Source organism: Solanum verrucosum, unplaced genomic scaffold (assembly GCF_900185275.1).
Source record: "Solanum verrucosum unplaced genomic scaffold, falcon-dt-bn FXZP01000060.1, whole genome shotgun sequence".
Classification (NCBI taxonomy): domain Eukaryota; kingdom Viridiplantae; phylum Streptophyta; class Magnoliopsida; order Solanales; family Solanaceae; genus Solanum; species Solanum verrucosum.
Genome location: NW_026020129.1, coordinates 2437469 through 2456642, shown reverse-complemented (window position 1 = coordinate 2456642; position 19174 = coordinate 2437469). Strand labels below are relative to the sequence as shown.

The 19174-nt window shown below is 33.9% G+C and overlaps 2 protein-coding genes across 2 annotated transcripts; one reads left to right on the top strand and one right to left on the bottom strand.

Annotated features, from left to right (window-relative positions):
• Positions 1-3699: 3699 nt before the first annotated feature.
• On the top strand, positions 3700-5743 carry LOC125826338 (cytochrome P450 71D11-like). The gene is made up of 3 exons (XM_049505647.1): positions 3700-4202; positions 4582-4988; positions 5126-5743. Exons 1-3 carry the CDS (start codon positions 3728-3730, stop codon positions 5741-5743), a joined length of 1500 nt encoding a protein of 499 aa, XP_049361604.1. The 5' UTR covers positions 3700-3727.
• A 378-nt stretch (positions 5744-6121) lies between these two features.
• Positions 6122-13504, bottom strand: LOC125826347 (uncharacterized). The gene is made up of 12 exons (XM_049505654.1): positions 13340-13504; positions 13150-13246; positions 11708-11783; positions 11173-11269; positions 9825-9927; positions 9438-9571; positions 8542-8719; positions 8041-8195; positions 7660-7869; positions 7039-7386; positions 6839-6965; positions 6122-6628 (listed from the first exon to the last, which is right to left on the bottom strand). Exons 1-12 carry the CDS (start codon positions 13463-13465, stop codon positions 6477-6479), a joined length of 1803 nt encoding a protein of 600 aa, XP_049361611.1. The 5' UTR covers positions 13466-13504; the 3' UTR covers positions 6122-6476.
• Between the last annotated feature and the right edge of the window lie 5670 nt (positions 13505-19174).

The window sequence follows — 19174 nt, the reverse complement described above, 5'->3', positions numbered from 1 at the left end:
ATGAACTTAACTGAACTGCATAATGAAATAACTGAGAATGTTTAAAGGTTAAACATTCAACTTGGCCAAAAGTGGCAACCCAAGTCTTGACAATAAATGATAATGAAAAGACTCAAAGGACTAACATTTGACTGTCTATGAAGCCTTTAATAACAACTGAGATGGATGTTGGGACAGACCCCACAACATCCTAATAAACTAAACTAGATAGCAATGAAATGGATCCTCTAGAAAGCAAGGAGGCTCACCAAAGGACTCTGAACTACTCACTGGATCAACGATGCGTCGGAATGTCGATCCTAGTTACATGTGTCTGCATCATAAGACGATGCAAGCCAACTGGCATCAGTACATTGAATGTACGAGTATGCGAGTTGAAATGCTAAAACAACATAGGCTTGAAAGGGAACCTGAAAGAAACATTTACCTTGGCTCTTCTCAACTCACGAATACTTAACTAAACTCATTTAATTATAAAGAAGTTTAAAACAAGTGGAATATAAATAAAAACTGTTGAAAACATGTTGTCAATTCATAATCATAATATCATAAAAAGACAAACCATGCTCCCTCTTAAAGTCCACTTGTGCAACGCATGAATAAAGTCTCATACCCTCATTCACACTACGCAGAACCCCTTGAAGAACCATGCAACTACTGCTGTGGGAGTTTCTCTAACCGACAACCATCACTTAAGAACTATAGTGATAATACAACACTTTACCTCACGCTGCCGAGGCCCATCCTATACATTGTCGTTATATAGGAAGCTAACTCACTAAGTGGATCCACTAGTCTATGTGAAAAGGATTCATCTAAAAAGTATGACCCTTTTCTACCCATGATGGCTACATGGTTTATGGAGACTTGAGTTAATATGAACTCACATCCCCATATCGGTGCTCAATACTACTCCCAAAAATATACTTAGTTCTTTATGTTAAAAAAAACATACTTCTTCTGTGATTTGAGATTAGTGCTCAAAAACTTAACTCAAAGGCTATCTTGGAAATCTCAATTTCCCTGTTTGCTTCATTTAGAAAGCTATTTCTCTTTTCTGAAAACTAGCCCGAAGGCTCTTTGAAAATCTCAGTTTCCGTTCTTATTTAAATGTGAAAACATTTCAAATCTCTTTGGGAATACTTAGTCCTCATATACTTTTGAAGAAATGAACTTCGATTCTTTACTCTTTGCTTAACTTGAACTTTAAGTCTTAAAACAAAGTTAAAACATTTATAAAAGACTTTTGAAAACTTTGAAGGACTTCCCTTAACTTGACTCTTGACTTCTCTTGACTTTGATCCTAACTTTTCTTAAGTTGGATTATGGATTCAAGGTTCATGATCTCATGTTTATGGATGATTTCATGATGTTTAGATGTACCTTATAGTGTTGAAATCAACTAGAAAACGTAGGTACATCATGACTAAGGAACACATACAAAAAGGTGGGGAACGAATGGGGAAAACTAGCGTCCCTTGCGCTCTGAGGGGCGTGGGGTGCCAGCCCTCAAAGTTCAGAGAACTTTCTGTAGCGCTCTAGCTGGCGCGACGCACCAGAGGCCAAAGTTTAGAGGAACTTTTGTGGCTCTCTGGCAGGCGCGGCACCCCAAGCCCTTGCCCAGAAAACTCTGATTTTTCTCCTTCGTTTTTCATCTCTAAACCCTCTAAAATTCAATGGTTCTTTCCCTAAACACTTAGAATCATTTATACCCTCAATATGCAATGGATTCAACATGAAATTTCACCCAGAAACACGAATCAAATCAACAAGAGACTTCAACAACACAACCATCAAGAACTCAACGAATTTTCAACAATGTTCTTCAAAAACTCACTTTCTTTGCATTCAAATAACCTAAATTCGTTGTATTGAAACAAGATTGGCGTGTGGGTGAACTAACCCAACACTATGTGATCTCACATACCTTGTAGGGATCCCCCCCCACCCCGACGAAATCCACAAGCGAAGCTCCAAGAAATCGACGAATCTTGAACGTTCTTCTTCTTTCTCCTCTTCTTTTCTCTTCTCTCAAAACCCTAACCCTTTTTCCAAAAGCGTAAACTAATCTAATTCAGTTTAGGCCCCTAATTAATTACAAAAAAAAAAATGAACTAAAATAAAAGGGTAAGGAAAAGACCAAACTACCCTTTAAAAATCAGGATTGGACTTTTCTTATTCCAACAGCCCTACTTTCAAAGGGCCTAATTCACTCATACGAACTTGGATTTGTGCAAACTCGACGGCGTTGGAAAGATCATTCCAAGAGATTTTCTACCATATCTAGAAGTACCTCTAAATCATCTTGAGCTAGAAGTTATGGCCGTTTGAAGTTGATCAAAAACTCATTTTTTCCTAACTTAACCAAAATTCCAGATTTTCGTTCTTTCCAAAAATGACTATTTCCAATTATAAGCTTCTTCCTAGTTATTTCAAATTGCGAGATGTTACAGGACCGACTAAAACCGAAACCGAAAAAACTGACTTTATGTGGTTTGATTTGGTTTTTAGATTTAATAAACCGACATAATTGGTTCAGGGTTTTTTTAATGAAAAACCAAACCAAACCGACCTATGTACACCCCTAGTTGGGAAGTTCAGGCCAGCCTCCAAAAAGTGAGTAATAAATTAAAATCAAATACTACTAAATAAAAATGATTTAATCGAACTATTCTTTCTATTAATATTTTCTTAAGAGATGTGTAAAGAAAAACATGACAAATAGAATAGATCGAAAAAAGTATTATGCAATCAAGTACCTAGGCTTTTGTTGTTCTAAACTCATTCTCGTAAGATCTCTATCCTCTAATATTATGCAATGCAAGTACCTATGGCTTATGTTGTTCTAAACTCATTCTTATAAGATCTCTATCCTCTAATAATGACTAACCTTATTCAATTTTGATATGATCAAAGTTAGACTTTCCAAAATCATTTCATTATCTAGATATTTCTTCAATATTGATATGATTTAGTTTTTTTTTATTAAGAAAATTAATATATGTCATGTATAAAAGTTACAAATAGAAGTTAGAACATGATATCATGCATATTTTTATGAGACTTGATGAAAAAATTCTAGATATTTTTACTGTTAAACAAGAGGTGATTTTTTAAAAAAATATATGAAATACGGTAATAATAGAGATCTATCATATTAAAGTGTAAAATAATGTGAAGCAAAGACAAAATACTTAAATCACTCTAGTAGAAAAAATAATTAAACTGCATAAGCAGAAAGATATCAATCGAAATGACACTCAAAAACCGAAATTATTAAGATTAAATATTCAATAAGAGAAATTCAAATCATATAATAGGAAAAGTATCAAATATCTTATAGTGTTTTAGTTAGTATTTGGGATATTAAAATTAATTTAACTTCAATAAAAATAACATAATAAATTTCAAAGTTTGGACTAAGTTGCATTGCAAGTACTGTCACAAGTGGCTGCTTGACTATTTATATTAGGGTAATGTTAAATGGCTAAAAAAAATTGGTCAGAAATTTAAAAAGTATATAATATTCTTTTTATTTTAAAATAAATTGATCTATATTAGATAGTGCATTAGATAACAACTTATCTTTATTATTACAACTTTTTTATTATTCCGCCAATTACCCTAAGATAATACATATACATATATATACATCTACTACTTATATATATGACCATAGTTTTGAAGAAACCACTCCACATAAAAAGAAGTTGTCTACTATGCAAAAATGGAGTCTATTACAATTTATTTCTTTGCTTCTCTACTTTTCATAATTGTTATTCTCAAAATAAGAAGTAGCCATGCTGCTTCTTCTTCTTCTTCAAAGCTTCCTCCAGGACCATGGAAACTACCTATTATTGGAAACTTACATCAATTAGCAGCTGGTGGCCCTTTAGTCCACAAAGTCCTTAGAGACTTTTCTAAAAAACATGGACCAATAATGCACTTGCAACTTGGACATGTCTCTACTATACTTGTTTCCACACCTGAAACTGCAAAACAAGTGATGCAAACTCATGACATAGTCTTTGCATCAAGGTTTCAGCCTCTTGCTGCTAAGATTATTTCTTATGATTCCGCCAACATAGGATTCGCTCCATATGGTGATTACTGGAGACAGATGCGTAAAATATGTGTACTTGATCTTCTAAGCACCAAGCGCGTTCAGTCCTTCCGGTCTCTTAGAGAAGAAGAATTCTCAGGTTATAAGTTGATTCAAAATTTTAAATTAATGATTTCAAATTATGCTTATATAACTATAGAAAACAAGCAAACTTTTGACGAAATTGTAAAATTCACTTGTTTTTTTGTATTTCCTCTTCTTTTTTTTTAAATGAAATAGAGAAAGGAGATTACAAGGTGAGGAATCGAACCTTAAGGTAAAAGTTCAAGTAGTTAACCAACTGAGCTACTAAGATCCCTCCATTCGCTCTGTTTTAACTGAAGTGTCTAACATTCTTTTTTAGTCTGTTTCAAAAATAATATGGAGTATCTCTTTCTATGTTTGGTAATTCTCTAATCCAACACTCTACGGGTTCACTTGAACTTACTCTTGACATTCTAGATCCGCCTCCGTCTCAGGTCTTGCTAGATTCTTGGCTAGCCATGCTGGATCCCCTGTTAATTTGACTCAATTGCTACATTCTACTATGTTGGCTTTCACTTCTAGGGCCGCAGTTGGGAAAAAGTTCAAAAACCAAGAGAGGTTTATATCTATATTATGTGAACTTCTTAAAGTTGGGACTGGCTTTAATATTGCTGATTTTTACCCTTCAATCAAGTGGCTTCAACATATAACTGGTCTTAGGTCAAAATTGGAGAAGCTTCATCATGAAGTAGATAGGCTACTTGATGAGATTATAGATGATCATATTGTTGTTAACAACAACACCACAAGTATGCATGAGGACCTGGTGGATGTCCTTTTAAGAGTACAAAATGACGGAAATTATGAAATAACTCGAAAAAATATTAAAGCAGTGATCTTGGTTAGTTCACTCTACTCTGATACTCTTCTCATTTTAGTCAGTTCCAAAAAGAATGACATACTTTTATATCTAGAAGCTATATGAACTTCTCAATTTATGACATGTTCATATATTCATACGATGTACACATGTAACAGGACATGTTTGCAGCGGGAACAGATTCTTCAGCAACAACTGTTGATTGGACAATGGCAGAAATGCTCAAGAACCCAAGTGTCTTAGAGAAAGCACAAGAAGAAGTCAGGAGAGTTTTTGGTGAAAAAGGTTATGTGGATGAATCAAACTTTGATCAATTGAAATACTTAAAAGCAGTCATCAAAGAGACACTCAGGTTGCATCCACCTGGCCCTTTGTTACTCCCAAGGATGAGTAGAGAAAAATGTAAGATTGATGGTTATGAGATACAAGAAAAAACTCAAGTGTTGGTGAATGCTTGGGCAATTGGAAGAGACTCGAGATATTGGGAGGATGCAGAGTGCTTTAAAGCAGAGAGATTTCTTGATAGTTCAATTGATTTCAATGGAAATAATTTTGAGTACATACCATTTGGTGCAGGAAGAAGGAGGTGTCCTGGCATGTCATTTGGTCTAGCAAATGTAGAGCATCCATTGGCTCTTTTTCTATACCATTTTGATTGGAAGCTACCCAATGGGATGAAACATGAAGAATTGGATATGAGTGAGGTGAATCTTGGTGTGTCAGTGAAAAGAGAATTTGATATGCATGTAATTCCTATTGTCACCAATCCAGTGTAACAATAATAAAAGCATCTATATAACTTCGCACTTTCTAATAAGCTTAATCATTGGTGATATTGTACCATTAGTTGGCCAATAATGAAACTGTTGATTCTTCGTACCATCGTAACTCAAGTTGGATAACTTTCAGATAGTTCAAGGAAAATCTTTCCGTAATTTCATATTTTGTGTCTACAATGGCGATTAGATCGACCATCAGGTCTTCTAATTGCGCCCGACCAAAACATCTTACCATTGGACACAGTACGCTCCGGTGTGTACAGAGGCTCAAACTGAGATGAATCAACACAGGGAACAATTGCTGGGATAGTTCTTACCACTGCGTACACCTCAACTACAAACTCAATTTCTACTCTGTGAAGATTCAGCTCATGACACTAGGTACAATGTATTCATAAATTTCACAAACGATGATGATTTCAATCTAGTATGGTACAAGAGAGTTGTTGAAATTGAAGGGATGAAAATGTGGCTTCAGAAACGTTCACCAGACTATAAGCCTGAAGAAGACATTTCTATTGCTCTAGTTTGGATAACTTAGCCCATCAAGTAGTTCGAAAACTTACTAGACAAGCAAGTACGATTCCCATACAAGGAACAATTTACCTATGATACACTCATACTCCTAAATCTGAGAGAATTCCTCAAAACTATCAGAGATGAATGTTAGCTATCAACAAAACTTGGTAAAGATAATAGATGATGCGCCTAATGATGCCCTACCAAACATCTAATGCCTGAAGTGTCTCACGTTGGTGAAAACAAGTGAGACTCCATACTTGTTACAGCACTCCACTGCATCCTTGTCCCTTATACTCCCTCCTGGTTCTGCAATAACGCTCACTCCGCTTTGACACGCCTCTTCAACAGCATCATTCCATGCTGATTTAATTCAAAAAAAAAAATTGTTATGAGAAAAAAAAAATTAATCAGAAACATGCGTTTAAGGCACATTAGAAGAAAACAATTTTTTTCTTTATGGTATATTTTCTTAAAATTTGCATTTGCACTTTCGACTAGTCATAGTTTGTCGAAACCTATTGTCCCACTTTGTTTTAAAGTTAGACTTGCTCTACCAGTACATGTACGTACCAAATGGGAAGAAAGCATCACTTGCCAAAGCAGCTCCTTTTACTTCATCTCCAGCTTTCCTCATAGCAATCCTCAAACTCTCTAGACGATTTGGTTGTCCACTCCCCATTCCTAACATACAATTGTTCTGCAATAAAAAAATTATATTTAGAAAACAATGAAAGAATTATCATTTATTGGATATATCAGCCAAAAAGTACCTTTGCAATTACTATGGCATTGCTCTTGACATGCTTGACACATAACCAAGCAAACTGTGCATCATTAAGCTCATTTTCTTGTGGAGTTTTGTCAGACATGACATTGAATTGGATATCTTCCGGGGTCAAATCATCTGAGTCCTGAGCTAACCAACCACCACCAATTTGTCTAAGAGAAAGTTTTCCCTTGTTGTTTTTACTTGCCTCAAGGATTCTCAAAGTCTTAGACTTCCCACGGAGAACCTCAAAACCCTTCTCTGTGTACTTTGGTGCGACTACTATTTCATAAAACATCCTAGTCTCACCATCTGTAGGGCTTCTAAATTCTCGAATATCCTTTGCAAGAGCCTGCAAAGAACCAAAACAGATTAGTTAAAAGAGTTGTCAACCTTGATGTGACACCTAAACTTAAAGTTCGATTTTGTATTTCTCCAACACTAGAAGGTGTGGTATAGCACATAAAAAAAAATTCAACATAACTCCTATAAAAAGTAGTACCAAATACAACGCATCATCACCCATTTAGGTTTCTAGAAAGAAACAAAAAGAGCACAATTGTAAGATCATAATCAACAAAATTATCAAAATATGCATCTGAATAGGTCCATTGAGTAATTTTACCTCATCAACTTCGACATTGAAGGCTACTATACCACCAAATGCACTAACTGGATCTGCTTTCACAGCTAGCCTATATGCTTCAATGATATCATTCCGTGATGCAACTCCACAAGGATTTGTATGCTTCACAACAACACATGTTGGTTTATTAAAATCACAGACACAATTCCAAGCTGCATCGGCATCCAGATAGTTGTTATATGACATCTCCTACATCAAGAAGAAGGCAGAGTCATTAGCCTTGAAACTTCAACTAGAAGAATCCATTCATGTGATGTTAAATTTAGAGCAATGAAATATGCAGTGTGCAAATGGACACTAAACAGAATTTGAGAATATGCCAAGTTATGAACATTAAAATGTAAACATTAGAATTCTAACCTTGCCATGGTGTTGGATAACAGTTGCAATTCCACCAGCATTAACCTCAGACAGAGACTTGTCAGCATAAACTGCAGCCTTCTGATGAGGATTTTCACCATATCGAAGTTGGTCTTTTAGAGAGAGTGGCACTGTCAGGCTGGGAGGGAACTTATCTACCAACAGAGACCAAAGTCATCAATCAGCATAATAGCAGATGAAAAGGCCTGCACTCTCTCACACACACTCAGTTTTAACATCATATTCAACAGAATATTTCATCTCAAAGCACAATGAGTCTTTGAAGGCTACTGTTCATCAAAATTAAAATAAATTTGGAACCTTATTTTTCCATGGAAAACCCATCGACATTTATATTTATTTCAAATGAAGAGGCCGAAGATGATCGTTTTAATGTTTCCAAGTTCTTTATTGAACCTCTTTATTTCTTGTTATGGGGAGAGAGGATGGGAGGAAGAGGGATTTGTTTTATTGGGCTGTATTAGTTTTGAAAGGGAATACCTCCAACAGTCTGTTTCCACAGCCACTCTGAAACTGCAGAATCATATGAAGCAACATGTTGAAAAGCTTTCCAGGCCAACTTCCTTCGAAATTGTTGGTCATCACTATCTCCACGTAGGAACTCCAAAAGATCTGGGTAATCTTCAGAATCAACTACGACCAAAACATCCCTATGATTCTGTTAAATAAGCACTGCCCACAGTTACATAAAGTTGTACACAACACAATGTAACAGTCAGCATTTACTAGAGAAGGTAGTTTTATAAATGTGGGAGAATTCACACAGAGAAGTACACCAAAAGATAGAAAGCCTACCCAAAAGATTCAGCAAGCATTATAAATGGTGTAAGACACTAACCATGATTTTACCAGATACAGTTTTGTTATTGATGTATGCCACAAATTGAAGCATACAACATATTATCCAGAAAAGCAATTCATAGAATTTTAGCATAGATGGAATACAAGTTAGCTCCTTGTTCAACTCAGATACTTTATAATGGATAAGAGCTTCCTACATAGCACAGAATGGCATTATGAAGCTAAGAGGAAAGTTTCAAATTTCAGATGTACCTACTTTATCCCACAACCTTTCTGATATATAAAGCATCCTATACAAGCCAGATTGCCACAAACTCCGAGTAGGAAAAAACATTTTTTATCTTAGGAGTCATGATTGCTCCCGCAGCATTTATCCAATTAAGATCAAGAAGCCAAAGCATATACCTAAGAAAACCTAAAGCTGTAGCAGAGAAGATTCGAAGATGAAAAAATGTTGGTTCACAAGTGAAATATATGTGCCAAAGCTTTAGATGCAGAGGTACAGAATGCATTAAGATAAAAGTAACTCGTCTTATACAAGTTGCAGGTAAGGGAAAAGTGATAAGCTAAGCAACCTTTGCAGCAGCTCTAATCATGGCAGGTCCACCAATATCGATGTTTTCAATTCCATCCTCAAATGAAATTCCACTTGAAGAAGAAACCTTGGCATAAAAGGGATACAAGTTGACCACTACAACATCAAATGTACCTGCACATTGAAAACATCATTCATTTGTTTCCTTATTCCTAACATAGCATCATGCTCCTCTAAGAAGACTAGATGTATGCCAAACCCCAGGCTTTTTTGGTAACCAAGCAAATAAGTGTTTCCATAATGCAAAATACTTTTGCAACAGAAACCTTGATTCCTTTTTTTAATTAATAAAGACCTTGATTCCTTTGGGTTCCAAGGTCAGGGTGTAAACTATGTATTCTACCATAATAAAAATCAATTAGCTCACCAATTTCATGCTTTTCAAGAGCTTCCATGTGATGCTCCTGATCCCTTCTAGCAAGAATACCTCCATGAATGCCTGGATGCAAAGTTTTTACACGGCCATCAAGCTGTGACAAGAAGAAAAGTTCTCAGTTATGTTTTTGAAGTTAAACGTCATGAGTCACTGCTCTCAAGTTATAAAATCAACTACAAGGATGTGTAAGCACAACACTTATTGGACCAAGCATTAAGAGAAAAGTTTGAATACAATATCCTACGAACCATACAAAGTAGGGGTGGGCATTCGGTTCTTGGTTAAGTTCTTTCAAACTTCGGTTTTCGGTTATTTATTAGTGTATACCGAAAATCACACCGAATTAATTCAATTTGGTTCGAGTTTTTTCTAATTCTGTTCTTTGGTGTGGGCCTAATTAATGGCCTATTTTTTTCTGCTTGTAAAATGGTTTTTTCAAAATGGCTATTTTGTGTTTTATGAGGCAAATACCTGCCTCAATCTTAGCTTATGAACTTGCGCATCAAAAAAATGGCTCGACACATAATAATTATTGGTGAATTTCACCAAAACAAACATGATATAATCTGAGCTAAAATTTTGAAACAGATAATTTCCAATGTATTCCCTTATTAGATTACATTACTGTAGAAACAGACATAATACTTAAAATTTGATACCGTTTTATAGTTAGATTATATCCTCATTAGACTATGGTAACAACAACTGAATGAAAGGCAAAACTTTTAACCGTAAAGAAATGGCAAAAGAAATAAACGTACGCCAGAAAAACATACCCTGCAGAGCTATTAAACCATTCTCAGAATTTCAGTTAACTGAAGACCGGGATCCTATAACCAAGAACCAAACAGAATACTGAAGTTTTGAAAAAATTAAAACTGAAACCAAAGAACCTAATTAATTCGGTCCGATCCGATTTTTGGTTCTTTGGTATTTATGCCCACCCCTAATACAAAAGATGTGCAAGAAACATGAAATTGCAAAAGGAAATAAAGGTACAATTACATGTAAAAACAAAGTTGTGCAGCTAAAAAGAAGTCAACCATCATAGCGAAGATGCAAGGATTGGCATTTCGATGAAGGTGTTCCATAAAATTTTTATTTTATTGAGAACAGAATTATTTTTAATAACCATGGTGTTTGGAGCAGCCTGTGCACACCTCAACTAATTCCACAGGGTACCTGCTACCTCCCACCGGCACAGATACCAGGTAGCTCCATCCACCAAAGCTTGGACAGATGGGAAAAAACCTCATGGTCGCCTTGGGGTGTTTAGGGATTGCCTCACCCCCGGGCAAGTTCCAGTTATACCTTTCAAACATTAGTCAGGAGTTCCTACCATTTCAGGGAAACGTGTCAGCTCTTCCACTTTGGTGACAGACACACCAGCACCTTCCAAAGCGGATGCAGTGCCTCCCGTTGAAACAATTGTGTACCTGCAAAATAGATTAAATAAGAGGTCTTTGCAATTTGAGAACTATCCAGTGGGATGTAAATAAGTTGTATGATTTTGGCCAGTAAATATAGGTAGCAACTAGACACTTCGATTTGCAAGATAATGGGTACAGTTTCATCAAAAGGAGCACAAAGCAAGACATAGGGGACACCAGCACCAATCAGATTAAACCTAGATGATATCATAACCGAGTGACTCTCAATGCAGATTAGGATTATGCCCTTTCATGTGATGCTCGACAGTCTTTTTTTTCTTTAGGAAAGTAACAGCAAGTGAAGTTCGGCAGTCATGTACATATAATTAAGATTCACTTCAGTAACACACTAACAGCTCTAGGCCAAGCAATTTGACTTGTAGATGCTGCAACCATCCTTCATTATTTTTGCAAAATATGAAAAAATGTTTCTGCAATCTTTACCCCAACTCCTGCAGCCCATTGCCAAGCTTAGCCAAGTCTGTCTTATCTGAAAGTGATATCAATGCTTGCTTCCTCCCTAACATAACCATATACATGAATAGTAAGTTCACATGAAAGTATAGTGATTGAATACATTCCAAATTTTAAATTGATAAGAGTTATTAAACACTGGCCTGACTTCTAAAACACAAGGTTGCTATCATGAAATGTCAATTTTGTAAGTAGCATTACTTTAGTATTACATGAAATTTTTTGACTTATCCAAAACAGCATTTACCGAATCAGAACACAAACTGATCAGCAAATTGCATGTTGAGCTTTATTTGGGTTGATTTTATAAAGTCCATACTATGTTTGATTCCTTGATGCAAGCAGGAGAGGTAAACAAGAGAGCCACTTGTTGTTACTTTCTTGATATGTTCGTTTACTTCTGATTGTTTTCTGTATGGAATAGACTCCTAGTAAAAGAGATATTTCCACCTTTTCAATCAATTCAAAGCAATTGAAGAAATGTCCAATCTATCCTCTTTTACTTTCCCCCTCTTTCTATGCATCCTCACCAGATGAATGAAATATAGCATAACTTCCCTTTCATACCCACCAAGTTTCCTACTTTTAATCCAAGTGAACACAATCACATAAAAATGGATTAAAATGTACCAAGGAATATCAAAATAATAGTCAAGTATGACCTTGCAGCTACTCCCTCAACTCCATAACTTCTTTCCACATTTACTTTCTTCTTTCTTATTGGAGTGCCGTGTGCATAGACTCTTTGACATTGACCTCTCAAAGGGAAAAATGGAACTTCAGAATAAGATGACAGTCAAAATAGTTAAAAGGTCAAAAGATGACTCTGAGAGGTCATATTGTATTGCAACTGATACATTCTTTGTAATTTCAGTTCTCGTGTTCTTTTGCATCTCCTTGGTGCCATCAATGAATACTCTTACTTCATCAAAAAAAGATCCATCAATGAAGACTCTTACTTCATCAAAAAAAGATGACTCTTAAGAGGTTGGTTGGTTTCATAAGAAGATATAATCTCCTTATCACATATTACGTATATAGCATTTGTATTTTCAGCATAAATACCGTTGTTTGGTTCACAGACAAAGTTATCACGGGATTACAATCCTGGGAACTAATTTATCCCACATGAGAGGTGGGATAAAGTAATACTACCAAGTTAGACGGAATAAGGTGGGATATCCAGAATTAAAGTTGGGATTAAATTTATAGTTCCAAGGCGTTTAAGACCACCTTTACCAAAACCGAGAGCAATGATAACTGCTAAACTAGTTTACAGACTATACAAACATATTCCAAAATTGTTCAAAATTTTCAAGCAACTATTTATTACATTCAAAAAATTAAAAGGGATTAACTAAAATTTACTCCAAAAATAATTAAAGTAAGTAAAAAAAAAAAAAAAAAAAGACCTGAAGTTGACAACTTGGGAGCAGACTGAGGAGTAGCTACAGTTTCAGCCATGGCCTTCACCGGATGAACAAACAACCTATACGATGTCTTCGAGAACTGGACCACGCAGACCATAAAACTTATTTTATTATCACATAGAAGAAGAACTATTAGGAGTATTTTGTTTTATTTTTCTCAAATTTTCATTACCTGTTGTGGGCCGAAACAATGATCAGTTCTTGTTCGGATGGTGTGGAGCTGCGGAATTTGGGTGCGGAAAGCTTTGGCGGCAATGGCGGTGGCCGGCGTGGTGGCGGCGGAAGAGGCCGATAGCATTGTTTTTGTTCACTTTTTTGGGGTTTTAAAAAAAAAAAAATTATGTCTGGGTTTTAATTTGGAATTTTGGATGGAGAGGAGAAGAGGCAGCACTTACCTATTGCCTTTGTATTTGCCCATTAGCCCTAGAAAATTAATCTTTTTTTTATTGGGCAATGAGTTAAAAATATATTTTGATAGTAATATTTTTTTCGTAAGTTTTACATTTGAACTATTAAAATATATATACTTTTTTTATTAGAGTTATTACTATTAATTATTTATCTCGTATTTAATTAGGTTAAGTGTCTGAAATAATCTTAAAAAATTTGTTTGTATATTTTCGTTCATATGATAATTGATTTATTAATTTTGGACCTAACCCATCGGTGGCCCCCTAAACTTGGCACGAAGTTTCACTTAGACACCTCAAGTGGGCGATGTTCATTTTAAACACCTCATGTAGGGTCTCACTGTGTCATTTTGACACTTTTTGCTGACTAAGCACAGTACGTGTGCTACACGAATTTTGAGCGCGTCAGAGACTTTTTTTGTAAATATTCTGAATTTTTTTATAAATATTTTCTTCTCCTTCTTCTTCCTTGCTTTCTCCCTTCCATCTTCCCCACCTTCTACCATCCTCCATCACCACACAACTTTTTTTAAAAATTCTACAATATTTTACTAGATTACACTCTTTGATTCTTCCATCTTCTTTGAAAATCGAATTTGTATCTTGATTCATATTCAAAAACAAAATCGATTTCAAGGGAACAAAAAAAGAAATCAACTTCTTTCAAATGGAAAAACTGATTTACATTTTTACCTTCTCCATTGAAAATTAAATTGATTTCAAGGAATAAAAAAGAAATAAAGAACAACCTCCAATGAAAAAAAAAATAAATTATTTTACATATCCTTCATTGTAAATCTCAATCGTAGTAGCACAAGAAATCATCTTCTTTTAAATGTCATATAAAAACTTTTCGATTTGGTATGATTTCCCTTATTCTCCAAAACGTATTTTACTTTGTAAACTAACCTATGTTCTTGCCTTTTTGATAGAGAAGAACAGATGAAGGGGAAGGAGGCGCAAGAAGAAGAAGAAAAGAGGTGGGGGCATGGGGTTTGAGATCTGGAAGAAAGAAAAAAAGAAAGTAAAATTGAGATTTTTAAAAATAAAATAAAATTTCCACGTGTCACATACCAATTCGTTTATTTTTCCACATAAGAGCGTCTGGATGTACGCACTTAAAATGCGGTTTTGAAAATATAAAAAGTGTCAAAATGACACAATGAGGTTTGACATGAGGTGTTTAAAATGAACAAAGTCTAGTTAAAGTGTCCAAGTGAAAGTTGGTGCCAAGTTTAGGGGGCCACCGATGAGTTAGCCCTTAATTTTGACACATGTTTTAATAAATAGTTATTGATACTTCATATGACAACTCATAAAAGAAAAATTAGATGTGTTTTTGAATTTTAATGATTTAAAAAAATCATTTTATCCCTTTAATTATACGGCATATCCATAAAAATGTATGTTAGCCCCTTTATATTTGTCTTAATAATGGATCAATTAACACAATATATTTTAAGAGCAGGTATCATAGTGAATGTTATCTGAAGATAACATGTATTCATTGATGAGGTGAAGTTAACTATATGTTAGAGTTTTGAAAATAGACCGTACAGTCATTAAAACACCATGTATGCACGGCAAGTTCAATAATATATCACACGAGACAAATGTAAAAATAAAGATTGATACAAATTATCTTAGAGAGGATGTTTCAAATATCTTGTACTTTTAAGAAAATAAGGAAAGTGATGATAATATCATATATCGTATTTAAGTGTGATGATGAAATAGAGGCTCTTTCAATTTTATTTATAAGTTTATGACTGTTATTTCTTTCTTTTTTCGATATCTTATCATACATCGTTACTCTTATATTTCGTAAATTTACTTTTTTTTTAATGTGTTTTTTCTAATCAAGAGTTTATCAAAAATAACTTTTATTCCCTAAAAAATAGAAAGTCGTGGATGGCCAAGAGGGCTCCCACTTGAAAACTTGGGATCTCAGCAGGAAATACGAAGGTTGCAACAAAATAAAATATATTTATAGTCCATTCTATTTATTTATGAAAAAACTACACAATTTTTTTTAATTTTTATTTGAAATTCATAATCTACTTCACTTCAAATTTATTTAGGCCTTCAAAGTGATTAACAAAAATATGGGGAAATAATGAAAGGAAAAAAAAACAATTCGACTCGTTTGACCATAAGTGTTTAGTCTTTTGTATTTTTCAACTTATTTTCATTTTTAAAGTTATATTTTAAAAATATCCAAACATAGATATAATTTTAAATATTCTTAAAGAAAATACAATTAAACACAATTTTATTTTTAATTCAAATTTTATCGTGTCATCTCACTTGACTTCAATTAGAATTTATATGTTTTTAATTTAAAATATGTATAAATAATCATTTAAATTTATATAAAATTAAATAAATAGATGCATGCCAACTTACGTGTAATGCGTTCAAATTTTATATTACACTATATAAGAGGTATATTATGTCAAGTAGAATATGCATATAGGTATATTATGTCAAGTAGAATATGCATATCTATTAGTATAATACTTTACATATATCTCATAGTGTAAATCCTAAATTACATCATATCCCTACTCTTTTTTATTTTACAAAAATTCCTTAAAATATCAGCTATCCGGATACATAATTGGTTGTCCGAATACATTAATTGTGATACACTATTCGGATCCTAATCAGAGAATTAAATTCTAAAATAACAAATCAATTCAAAATTCATGTTCATCTTTGTCCTTGTTTTAGCAAAGAAACTTTCGAGTAGGATTCAAAACTTTTGTTGAAAAATTAATATATGTATTAATGTGCTCCATATTTATTGTATCAGATACATAGCTGCAAGATCTTCACATTTTGCCTCAAACTAAACAAACTTTTGATAATAGCTTTTACGTATCACCATTTATGAATCTGATACATACTTGTGTGCCACTTTAATGTATCATGTACTGTGTACGGATACATATCCTTCTAAATTTGAATAAGATAGAAGATACATAGCAACACCTAGATACATTTGGACACGATACACTGTGTATGATAAAATTGTATCAAAACTAATATTTGAACACGATACATTGTGTATGATAAAATTGTAATGTATCGTAGTGTTGAAACGAAGACTTTATACATTAATTTAAGAAACAAAATTAACTAGATACATTTAAAATCTAGTTAATGTATCCCAAACTATAACCGTGAGATAATTTAGTAATTCGAACATGATACATTGTACATAATGAAATTGTAATGTATCATAATGTCGAAACGAAGGCATTGTACATTAATTTAAGAAACAAAAACAACTGGATACATTAAAAATTTGAACCCATATATATCGAAAAAAGATAAACAAGAAAAATCGGAAAAAAAATCAACAATCTGATCTATTTCGACTTCTCCTTCTCAACATTCACTTTAGAAGACAGATGTACATCCACTTTTTTCTACATTTACTTTAGAAAACGAAGGTACATCCTTCTTCTCAATCTTTACTGTTGTATCTTTTGTTTCTTTTACTATTAACATAGACATCACCCATAGATCAAAAGTCCTTTCCAAAGCCACCAGTAGATTGGCTTTTTCCGTGTTTTTGAGCATTTTTTCCACAGTTTATTTAGAAGTCGAAGATGAATGCTTCTTCAACTAGTTGAGTAATTTCAATACTAAAATAAGGATCATGATCCATATGTATCATGAAATAAAGAAGAAAAATAATAAAATTGAAGAAAACGACTATGGAGGAGACACACTATATCAGGAAATAAAGAAGAATTTTCTTTTGAAGAAGATGAGTATGGAGTAGATGCACTATACCTATTGAGTAATTTGAATTTGATTGAATGGAAAGATAATTCTTTTGAAAATCAAATTGATATGAAAATTATAACTGATAAGATTGTGGAGTGAATTAGGGAGAGATTAAAGAAGTGAAAAAAGAAAGAAAATTGTGTGTTAAGGCTGGGATACTTATGTATCCGGCTGATTTGAAAATTGGAGAAAAATAAGGAATTTTGAAAATATTTTAAACTGGCAGCGAATAAAGAAAATTATGAAAAATAAAGATGTGTATATAAGTAATTTATCCATCTATGTATTTATGAGCAGTATGGCAGGATTTGACTGATGTCAGTTTGTAAAGATGGCGGTACTCTTCTCTATCCATTCAAAGCTCTTTGTTTAACATAACGTGTCACTCTCTATGGAATGGAGGTGGCAAAATCCCCACTTTTTTAGCGACCCCACTCTGAAAAAGATGTTTCCTCAGAGACTCCGTCTTCCAGCTTCCGCATTTCAGTTTTTCAATTCTCCATCACTCACAGTAAACTCTCTTCTCTTCATCTTCCCCACTCCTTTTCTTTTTTCAAATGGAAAAAAAAAAATAAACCTCTTTTAGTAAACTAAAGCTCTTGTTTGGCTGTAGATTTTAAAGTTTTGATTTTTAAAACTTGAAATTGTGTTTGGGCATGTAGTTTTCTTGAAAAAAAATTTAAACTTTGTTAGTGAAAGTGAAATTTTGAAGATAAATTTGATTTTTAAAAAAGACTTATGGCTAGACAGATATTTGAAGGTATAATTTTGAAGTTCTGATCCAAAACTATTAATGTATATGTATATATTTGTGTTATTTTGGAAGTGCAAATTATGTGCTTCTTTCTTTGTTGCATTCAGATATTGATGTTTGTTGTATTTGTTTATCAATTTTTGGCTTGATAAATTGTCTGTATTCAGTCTCTGTCTTTGTTTTCAGTTTATGTTGATTGTTGGAACAATTCATAGATTTGAACGTGGTTCTGAGTCTTTTATAGGACAATTAGTTATTTATAGCAATTTGCTTGCTCTGTGTTTGACTGATACTATCATTATAAGGCTGAAATTTAAGATGATGAAAAAAAAGTGTTGTGATTTGAGCCTTTTGGGATGTCCCAAAATGTCAAAAACGATGAAAGTTTTTTTTAAAAAGGAGTCAAGTCTCCATGCCATGACGGGGGCAGGATTTTCACCCAGGGGTTCATAGTCTCTAGCTTCGCGTTTGAAAACAGATATTAGTCTAGGCTCTTTGATAAGGTGTAGTTCTTCCAGCTGATTTTGGATCAGCCTGAGAAGAAATACTATGAGTTTTGATTAAAAGATGAAATGACAAATTTTGATCAAGCCCACGATTGCGGTTAGGGTGAGTGGTGAGGGCTTCCCTTTGATGCAAAAGTAGTAGGGAGTATTAGATTTAGATTCATCATATTTGTGGTGATGCTGTTAATCAGTGAATTGTTACTATTCATGTTACACATCTTGCAGCACCTGTTTTTGTTACTAATTCAATCTGCCATCATATCAATAATTGAATCCACATATAGAAGATATTACTAAGAAGAAATGAACTTTGGTTTCCTTGGTTTTACTACACAACTTTTTCAAAGATATCTGAACTGATTGGCTAGTGGTGAGCTTGGAACTGTCTGATTTCCTCTTACATTCTATGAGGATAAATTTTTAATGCCATTTAACTTATAAGAGGGGAGTTTGTTGATTTTCAGAGTGCTTCCAGCATTTGAGGGAACCGTTTTCCTAATAATTTTTGTACACATTTCTGTGTTGTGGTTCATTATGTA

Excerpts from the sequence above, each read along its gene's own strand:
- LOC125826338 (XM_049505647.1), top strand. The coding sequence starts at position 3,728 with ATGGAGTCTATTACAATTTATTTCTTTGCTTCTCTACTTTTCATAATT. Across the intron at positions 4,203-4,581 it reads TAGAGAAGAAGAATTCTCAG|GTCTTGCTAGATTCTTGGCT; the intron begins GTTATAAGTTGA and ends CCTCCGTCTCAG. Across the intron at positions 4,989-5,125 it reads ATATTAAAGCAGTGATCTTG|GACATGTTTGCAGCGGGAAC; the intron begins GTTAGTTCACTC and ends CACATGTAACAG.
- LOC125826347 (XM_049505654.1), bottom strand. The coding sequence starts at position 13,465 with ATGCTATCGGCCTCTTCCGCCGCCACCACGCCGGCCACCGCCATTGCC. Across the intron at positions 11,784-13,149 it reads TCCCAAGTTGTCAACTTCAG|GGAGGAAGCAAGCATTGATA; the intron begins GTCTTTTTTTTT and ends TGGTTATGTTAG. Across the intron at positions 8,720-9,437 it reads TGATTAGAGCTGCTGCAAAG|AATCATAGGGATGTTTTGGT; the intron begins GTTGCTTAGCTT and ends CTTATTTAACAG.